The following is a 10280-nucleotide window of genomic DNA, read 5'->3' on the forward strand; positions in this document are numbered from 1 at the left end:
AGTAACCACTTTTTTGTTAACACCAAAATACTAGATATTCAATATCAATAAATAATTTAGTTAAATTCATTTCATCGATTTCGAACATTTGCACTTATAAAATTTTATCAATATATTTTATTAATCAGATAAACACTCTTATGGTCGAACACCATAGTATGAGAGTGTCAAATTTTAGTTTTAACTATGTAATTTAATTTAATCGATTCATTTGGTTTAAACATTTACAAATATCTAATTATACAAGATTTATCTATTTTATTTCAGTGTTTTGGTTTCATTCAATTCCCTATAATTATAATAGTATACATTTTCATGCCATTTTTAAATGTTAATACTCTACAATTAGTTTATTTTCGAGTTTGTGTAACTACTTAATTGACAACTTAGAAATAATCTAGCCAATTGAATGTTCTTTCAAAATCAACTCTTTTAGTTTACTTCATTTTAGATGTGGTACATATTTTTGGTACTTGATAATGTTGATTTATATTTTCTTAAAGTATCCTCTAATAGCCTTACTCAGTGTTTGACTAGTTTGAATATAAAATGTAAGTTATGTTTATTGGGCCAACAAGAGATAATAGCTTTAAGTTAATTTGTGGTTGATGTGTGATAATGAAATTATCTACAATTTTATTATATATTTTTATCATAATTTAGAAGTAATTTTGGTTTGAATATTATTTAATATTGATGTAGGGCAACTATTCTATACTATACTATATAATAACTGGAATGACCTATAATTTGTAGTTTGTTAACCCTCATTTTCGTTATCCTGTACATCACGACCCCATATCTTCTTCACCAAATAATCACAAATATTTATATTATAATTTATAAACATACCATGCTTAGACCATATAAGTCCACTTGTATAGACCATGCTTAGAGTTAGAGGGGATTGATTCTTATTTTCCTTTTGTTACTTTCTATTTGTAATCTGTTTAGTTCACATTGTTCATAGATAGTCCACTCTAGGGCGTGTCCTAGAGAGCCGGGTCAATCCTCTATGTTCTTTTTTTCTTTCTTTTTATATAAATGCAATTTAGCAAAAAAAAAGGATACAGATAAGTTCTCGCGTTCAAATCTTACGAACAACAAACAATTACATTATTATTTATGACTCATCAGTCATATACTACTTATTAATTTGAAATTATACACAATAAAATGATAATTATATAATCATTATTTAGTATTTAAATATTTATATTAAATATTAATAAAAATTAAAATTAAAATATATAAATATTAAGCTAGTATTAATAAAAGCAGCTATAGTTAACAAGTAGTTGAGCAGTAGACAAGTTTATCAATGTAACGTATCCATTACATGTGGATACATGTCATCTTATATCATTACTCATAATTGTGTTGAAAAAACCAAAGAAAAAAACAGAAAAACAAAACAGGAGTTTAGTTTCTGAATTACATTTCAGAAGGTTAGCAGAAACTTTGGAGTATCAATATTGACATCAAACCCTGTTGTGAGAGCAAATGAGAAAGAAAAGTAAAGTGTTCACCAGCCGCAGAGGCAATAGGAGGCAATGAAGACTTCCTCAGTCAGATATTACCACATCTCCCTGTTAAATCGCTTAGCCGATTCAAAATTGTGTCCAAACAATGGCGTGCACTCATTTGCGATCGCCAGTTCAGCCTTAGTCACGCTTGTAAGAACCCTAGCTCTAGCATCCCCTACGGGATCTTCTTCTACAACCCTCTTCCTAGAGATCTGTACTTCAGCAACCACTTCAGAAACCATTTTTTTTTGCTATACAGGTAAGCCAAATAATTCAGTTTCTTGCTCCAACATTTCCCCTCGTCCAGATTATTCAATTTACTCAGTTTCTCTCTCTATACCTCAATGTGAGGCTAAAATGCCTTCTTGTTCCGATCCTTATGATGCTTGGATCCAACCGACCATAGAGTTACTTACTGGTGAAAATACAATGAAGATGGTACAATCATGTAATGGATTGACCTTATTTCAATTCAACACTTCTGATGTACAGATAAAGTTGTACTGTATTCATAATTTGGCTACTAATCAAATGAAAATGATACCTTTACCCAAGTTGTATGAAGATGATCCGATTGTCACGTGCAATTTGGCTTTCGACCTTTTGGCATCACCCTACTACAAAATTGTTTGTGTCAAAAATGGAGGTAAATTGTTCGGATCTCGGATTATAATATATAGTTCCGAAACTGGTCATTGGAAAGATGCCAATATTCTTACGAATAGAATGTCTGTTCAATTTGCCAAAGGAATATATTGTCAGGGTGCAATTTATTCTGTTGGGAATGATTTTTTAAGTTGCTACTGCTTTCGATTTGATGTTGAAGCTGAGAAACTGAGAAGAGTCTCTATGCCGGAAGGATGTCTAAGAGGTGTGGTCTACTTCAGGTACTTTGGAGAATTCAACGGGCGCTTGCATCTTGTTTGCTCTCGCTACTTGACGGAAGAAGTGTTTTGTATCTACGAATTGGACAAAGATACTGAGAGCTGGTTTGTCAAGTATCGGGTACATATGGACTTCTTGACATCTCTGTTCCCAGAGATTGTTGTGAAAGGGGTGTATAACGATTTTCAGTACGCATTTTCGATATTGTGTGTTGTGAGCCGAGAAAATGATGAAGATTCATTCCTTGTCATGACTATTCCAGGAAATGTTATTTCCTACGATTTCAAGAGGACTGGGATTGAGGTGCTATCTGAGCTTCCATCATTGGAAAAAATGAAATTTCAGGGTTCGAATGCATATCCATTTGTTCCAACCCTATACCCTCTGTGATGGAACACTAGTCAATAAAAGGTATGTGATTTAGTTCTGAATGTATATTTATTAATATTCACATATTATCAACTTATTTGTATACTTAAATTGTGTTCTGTGACGAAGTTTTGATGTTTAAGTTGTAGCATTTGGAATAACCTTGTCTGTAATGTGGTACTTATGTCATGTATTGTTTTCCTTGATAATCAATTTCAAAGTGTTCTCTGGATACCCTCTAGCCTCAGACAGCTGGGAGTGTAATATATATGTTTTGCTCTTTCCCAGGGAGTAGGAGCATAGGGGGACATTGTCCTTGGGATTGTTTTGGAGAAGAGAAGTACTCAAAATGGATGGAAATGATATGTATTGTGCTGTCTGTTTTATTAGGTCTATCTTCTACACATTTTGTTGTATGAAATTGCTTTTGACTTTTTAGTCCGGCCCCGGGCCGCAGCCGTGTTTTGACCCTCCATTTTACATCCAATTTCTTATTTAGCTTATAAATATGAATCAAGAAATTTAAAATATGAGATTATTTTATACAGTTATGTAAAAATCTTTTTGTTGTTTTTCAAAATTGGCCTCAAATTAATATATATAGTTTCAAATTATTTAAGTGCCGCAGAATATTACTCGTTTGTTAAATATGAGAATCCAATAACTTATTATGATGGACTAAGAGTACTTAAGTACTCATGATGCAAGAGTACTTAATTAAGAACTCATGATTTAATTGATGGATACAATTATTTAGCAATTTTTAGCACCTTCTATACTATACTATTATAAGCGAAACATGGTTTCGTTTGGTCGGTTGGTTACCACCTTCCTAAAATGGTTGTTAACACTTTCCAAAACAAAGTTAAAGTAAATATATTTTATTTAAAAAAATTAAATCATGTATTTGATATAATTACAAACTCTTTGAATGACAATCCTACTTGATTTCTAATCGCACTCAACTTATTTTTTACTTTTTTCGTAGGGAACCAACTTCCAAAAATAATTTTAATAATTCAAATTTAAAAATAACAATTTAATAACAAATCAAGAACAAATTAATTTTTTTTTATCACATCAATCGGATACACCAAATCAACCGCATACACTGCTCCGATAAGCGTCCACGGTCGGAGGACTTTTTATTACTTTAACTATTTAGAATTTGAATCTGTCAATAACACGATATATAAATTATTAACTTTGTCATGAATTTCAATAAAACATATTTATTATCTGATATAATTTAATTTTATATAATAAAAAATAGTTAAATAATAAAAAAATATAATCAGTCCGTGCATCGCACGGGTTATAGGCTAGTAACTCCTAAAGAGTGAATGTAATAATTTGCTCGTCAGTAAGAATTATTTTAGATCATAAACCTTATACCATAAAACTTGAAAAACGTGAAGACTTCTAATAGGTTTTCTACTAAAGAGTGAATGTTTCTATGTGAAAATGAGTTAAGATAAAAGGATATGTTTTCAGTTTTGACACAACAAACATATAAATGTCATGTAACTACCCCAAGAACCAACTATCAAATACACGGTGCCATGCAATTCTTCATACTTGTACAATAATTTTATCCAGTTGGACCACAGATAACTTAGAGAATGCAAATATTATGTTTTTTACTCTTTATGTGTTGGTTTCAGACTAGTACACAAACACAATACTCAAGAATTGATATTTTGAATACAAGGAAGAACAGTACGTACTTTTGTTATTGATGTTGATAGAAAAGAACAGATTACAAAGTAAATATATATAGAAAAGAAGCAATATCTAATTCCTATAAAGCAACAAGAAATTCTAACTGAACTCCACATTTTCTACTTATTATTTCTTGATCCTAAAATCATGGAACTAACAGAAGGAATAAAAGGATTCATTCCACTAATGTAGACGTGGTTTAACAGCTCAGCAATGACTCAGACAAATTTAGATTATATTCTCAACACTCCCCCGTAATCTAAAGTCTCTCCTGTAACTTCTTAATCCCCAACAGTGAACGCATTCGTTCGAATTTAATTGTAGACATAGCCTTGGTCAGAATATCTGCACACTGCTCCTCAGTTCGCACATGTTTAAATATAATTTCACCTCGCTCAACACACTCACGAATGAAGTGGTAGAAAATATTGATGTGCTTACTATGTCCATGAAATACCAGATTATTCGCCAAGTCGATGGCAGACCTGTTATCAATATAGATGATAAAAGGACAATGTTTCATATTAGTTACCTGTGTGAACAAATTTCTTATCCAAACTTCCTGACAAGCTGCTGTTGTGGCCGCCATGTACTCTGCCTCGCATGAAGACAGAGCTACACACATATGTTTCTGTGAGACCCATGTGAGTAGACCTTCATTAAATAGAATGCTACACCCCAGTGCTTCTTCTATCTTCTATGCTTCCACCAAGGTGACTATCCGAATATCCTGACAAGATGTAGGTCTCAGTTCCCTTCCGGTAAATCAAATCGTAATCAAGTGTACCCGTCATATAATACAGGATTCTTTTGACTACGTTTAGATGTGTAATAGTGGGACGCTCCATGAATCTACTGAGGATTCCTACTGAATATGCAATATCTGTTCTGGTATGGACCAAATATCTTAGCCCACCAACCAAGCTTTTGAACATAGTAGGATCAACTAGTTTGCCTTTTTCATCCTTATCCAATTACGTCTTCATGTCCATGGGAAACTTCGAAGAATTACAATCTGCTAAATCAGCCTTTTCTAGTAACCTTTTCGCGTATGTGGACTGCTTCAACTTTATGCAGCTCCCTTCTTGTTTAACTTCAATGCCCATATAGTAAGATAATTTGCCAAGATCGCTCATTGCAAATTGTTTTCTCATTTGTTGCTTAAATTTAACCATGGTCGCAACCCTGGTGCCTGTGATTAATAGATCATCAACATAAACGCCTATTATCAAGGCTTCACTTCCTTTCTGCTTCATATACACAGCATGTTCGTACGGGCACTTGGTGAATCCGAGCTCCTCCAAAAACTTGCTTAATTTTGATTACCTAGCACGTGGTGCTTGTCGTAGTCCATACAATGCCTTTACCAATCTATAAACCATGCGCTCCTTATTTTCTTTTATAAATCCTTCCATTTGAGACACATAAACCATTTCCTCCAATTATCCATTGAGAAACGCCGATTTCACATCTAGATGATGCACTTCCCAAGAAATTTTTATTGCAAGTGCTAACAACAATCCTCCCGTTTCCAAGCGAGTCACAGGGGCGAATACTTCTTCAAAGTCAATCACCTGTTTTTGTGCATATCCTTTCGCGACCAGCCTCGCCTTGTGCTTGATCACATTCCAATTGGATTCCCTTTTTAATATATAAACCCACTTTAATTCGATTGGTTTATGCCCAGGTGGTAACTCCTCAAGTTTCCATGTATCATTTTTTTTATTGCTTCAATCTCACTTCTCATGGCTTGTTCTCAGGCCTTTTCTTTCATGGCATGTTCAAAATTACAAGGTTCATCTGTCCTGTACAGCAGAAGTTCCTCTTATAATTCTATTTCTTCAGTTTCATCATATATTTCCCCAAGAAATCTGTATTTTCTGGGTTGATCGCTGCTGCTTCTTGAGTTCTCGCTTGGGCTTTGATACCCAGCATCTGGCAATACTGTACCGGACCCTGAGGTGTTATTTGCACCCTCACTTTCTTCATTATCCCTTCCAGTTGCACCATTACTGTAACTGTTAGAGCCATCCTCTATATTTTTTTCGGTTAGCCTGATACTAACCATCACAGGTGAACTTCGAACAACATGTATATCTTGTTGCTGCTGATCCCATTTCTATGCTCTGGTTTCCTCGAAAACAACATCCCTACTCATAAAGAATTTTCTCAGTTTCTGGGTCATAGAGTCTACAGACTTTACTTCCAGGTTCTTTTTTGCAAGGTATATAACCATTTTGCTTCGATCGTCCAGCTTATTGGTGTGCACAATTGGAACTTTCATGTGTGCCTCACACCCGAAGACTTGCACATGACTGACATCCGGCATGCATCCATTCCACACTTCATAGGGTGTCATGTCTGACAAAGCTCGAGTTGGCAAACGATTGAGTATGTAAACTGAGTGCCGAACTGCCTCCCCCCAAAGTGTTGGTGGTAATTTCATTTCTTTTAGAAAACTTCTAGCCATGGCAACGACTGTTCTATTTCTACTGTTCTATTTCTACGTTCCACAACCCCATTCTGTTGAGGGGAGTATGGAGCCATAAGTTGCCTTACAATCCTATTCTCTTCACAATAAGAATTAAATTGATTCGGGCAAAACTCTCCACCTCGATCAGTCCTCAATACCTTGATTTTTTCTTCAGAATTGCTTTTAACAAACATCTTAAATTACTTGAAAGTATCAAAAACATCATCTTTATTTTTCATCATATATACCCACATTAATCTACAGTAATCATCAACCAGAAGTAGGAACTAGTTCCAGAATTCTTGTTGCTTGAAACTCAGCTATCGTGGGGAATGGATTTCGCGTCTGTTTGGTCATTAGACAAGCTGTGCATATAGTCTTGGGTTGAACTAGCTTTGGCAAGCCCCGTGCCATTCCTTTATCAGACAGATGCATCATAGCCTTGAAATTAACGTGAACAAGAAGAGAGTGCCAAAGCCACGTACTTTCTTCGATATTTGACATAAGACAAGCAGCATTTCTAAATTCAAGAATAATTTATGGAGTCTGCTTGCCGACCTTTTTACCTTCATGAGAATCCTCCCTTTCGGATCATTCACCCACAGATAAGTACCACTAAGGACTACTTTATTTCCACTCTCAGATAGGTGCCCAAGGCTTATAATGTTTTTATATAAATTGGGGACATAATACACCTCACGCAACATCACTTCTCCGCCAGTCTTGCAAATGAACATCACTGATCCCTTCCCTTTGATTTTGACTGTAGAGCCATCTCCAAATTTCACCTTCCCCGTTACCTTTTCATCTAGTTCTTTAAATTTTGCACGTTGTCCTGTCATGTGATAGCTTGCGCCGTTATCTAAATACCAGACATTTTACTCCACCTTCTCTTCTTTAGTTTTCCTCTCCTTCACACTCTGTCACCAATAAGACCGGTTCGTCGTCCTGGACTTGGGTCAGTGAACCTCTGAATTTCCTTCAAATTTCGGATGCTTCTCATGTATTGGCTTCCCGCATTCAACTGCGAAGTGACTATATCCATAACATTTGAAGCATTTCAATCTGCTTTTGTCATGTACACCATGATAGCTACTGCCACAATGATCCTTTTATTTTTTCTATTTTATCCATTCCTCTCTGAAAAGTAGGAGTTTCTCTTCACTATTCTCGTGTTTCACCCATTCTTCTTCTGTAAACAACATATGTTCGCTATTGTTTACCGGTTGCCCATGGAGTCTTTCTTCATGAGCCTTGAGAGAACGTACTATCTCCATGACAGTCATCTCGTCCATTTTTCCAAACTGCTCTATTGCTGACGTGATTTGCAAGAACTTTGATGAAGTCGCTTTCAGTATTTTCTTCACCACATAACTTTCTTCGATGGTCTCTGCAAGAGTGTGAATATTTGTTTTCAACACATTTAGCTTCATACAGAACTCGTCAACATTATGAGTGTCACTCATACGCATGTTTTCAAACTCTGATTTCATGGTCTGAACTTGAGCGTATTTAACCCGATTCGCTCCCAGACACATCATCTTGATGGACTCTCATGCACTTTTTGCTGATTGTTTATCAGCAACAGATAGCTGAACATCTTTTGGTATCGATTGATAAATCGCAGCCAATGCTACATTATTCATCTTGTCTTCAAAATTTACCTTCTCATCTTCAAGTCCAGCTGCCTCCCAGATTCCATGGGCTTGCATGAAAGCTCTCATCTTAATAGACAACGTTGTATAGTTCACCTTTGTCAACATCGGATAACTCAACGATATTGACCCATCCTTGCCTTTAGTCCCTTCCATCATTAACAACTTTGGTATATATTTTGGCACCCACGGATCGCTAGCTATGATACAAATGTTGGTTTCAGACTACTACACAGACACAATACTAAGCTAAAGAACTGATATTTTGAATACAAGGAAGAACAGAACGTACTTTTGTTATTGATGTTGATAGAAAAGAGCAGATTACAAAGTAAATATATACAGAAAAGAAGCAACATCTAATTCCCATAAAGCAGCAAGAAATCCTAACTGAACTCCACCTTTTCTGCTTATTGAATCTTGATCCTAAAATCATGGAAATAACAGAAGGAATAAAAGGATTCATTCCACTAATGCAGACGCGGTCTAACAGCTCAGCCATGAATCAGACAAGTTTAGATTATATTCTCAACATTATGTTGGATGACAAGCTGGTGTTAGGAAGCTATTTATGTTATTTTATGTATCTAGTTATGTCATTCCTAGGTTATATCAGGACTCTGTATGTTATTTATTTGAAAATTTGAAAATAATCAGAGTAAATATAATGATAATTACATCCCGATATTCATTTATTTCCTATTTATTCTTTCATGAAAACTAAACTATAACATTCAAACCGACTACATACCGGACCCAATACCTTGGTAAATTTATATTCATAAAAGCTAGATATTTGTTATATATTAATTGTTGTCTGTATAAACACCTCAAATCCTATTATTTTTATTATTCTTAGTAATGTTCTTATTGGGTCGAGGTCCTCACCGAGCACATAAACATACATACTAAACCGATCAGTGTAGATTCTGGTGGAGTAGAGAAAACAAAATACCATTTATAACATTAAAGGCCACAACCCAATATATGTTAATTCCAAGTTAAACCACCACATGTCTGTTGAAAAACCTAGGATTTATTATACATTAGTTGTTGATTTGTATCTATAAAGATCCAAAATACTTCTATTTTTATGGATGTGCGATATTATATGGAGATACCAAAATATTTTAGATAAAAATGTAGGTAAAAATTACCGCATTCATATTAAGCCTGTTTTTATTTATACTGCTCTAACCCACACCCTACACATGCAAAGATAGAAAAAGAAATATAGGGAAGTCCTTTAAATACATCATACTAATGAGTTAATTATCATATAAAATAAAGAATTTATTTGTGTAAGAAAATACATTATTTTAACGCTTTCTCCGTATAGGATAAAAAGTTAATTTAGAAAATGTCCTACAATCAGCAAGACAACATTTTATATATAAACATGTTTATGCGTGAAAATGAGCTGAAATGTCATAAAATAAATAGTAAAAAGGGATATTTAGAAAATTATATTAATAAATCGTTATTTATTAAAATATAAAGCGGATTTAATTAGTCAATAACAAAATCTCAAACTACCATAATAAGAAAATTATCATGATAATAAAACTATTTAGCATTTGTAAATATATATATATATATATATATATATATATATATATGTTAACACATATTTAAACCCACGATGAAAGT

At 34.2% G+C, this 10280-nt stretch overlaps 2 protein-coding genes across 2 annotated transcripts; one reads left to right on the forward strand and one right to left on the reverse strand.

Annotated features, from left to right (window-relative positions):
- The first annotated feature begins 1883 nt into the window (after nt 1–1883).
- On the forward strand, nt 1884–2801 carry LOC141718212 (F-box protein At5g07610-like). Its single transcript, XM_074520595.1, has one exon. It carries the CDS (start codon nt 1884–1886, stop codon nt 2799–2801), a length of 918 nt encoding a protein of 305 aa, XP_074376696.1.
- A 4444-nt stretch (nt 2802–7245) lies between these two features.
- Nucleotides 7246–8447, reverse strand: LOC141718221 (uncharacterized). The gene is made up of 4 exons (XM_074520605.1): nt 8199–8447; nt 7903–7999; nt 7542–7810; nt 7246–7416 (listed from the first exon to the last, which is right to left on the reverse strand). Exons 1-4 carry the CDS (start codon nt 8445–8447, stop codon nt 7246–7248), a joined length of 786 nt encoding a protein of 261 aa, XP_074376706.1.
- Between the last annotated feature and the right edge of the window lie 1833 nt (nt 8448–10280).

The sequence above is a fragment of the Apium graveolens genome, chromosome 1 (genome assembly GCF_009905375.1).
Source record: "Apium graveolens cultivar Ventura chromosome 1, ASM990537v1, whole genome shotgun sequence".
In the NCBI taxonomy this organism is placed as follows: Eukaryota; Viridiplantae; Streptophyta; class Magnoliopsida; order Apiales; family Apiaceae; genus Apium; species Apium graveolens.

Coding starts and splice junctions, on each gene's coding strand:
- LOC141718212 (XM_074520595.1), top strand. CDS start 1,884: ATGCCTTCTTGTTCCGATCCTTATGATGCTTGGATCCAACCGACCATA.
- LOC141718221 (XM_074520605.1), bottom strand. CDS start 8,447: ATGCGTATGAGTGACACTCATAATGTTGACGAGTTCTGTATGAAGCTA. Junction 7,811..7,902: donor ACGACGAACCGGTCTTATTG/GTGACAGAGTGT, acceptor ATCACATGACAG/GACAACGTGCAAAATTTAAA. Junction 7,417..7,541: donor AAGGGAGGATTCTCATGAAG/GTAAAAAGGTCG, acceptor GTTAATTTCAAG/GCTATGATGCATCTGTCTGA.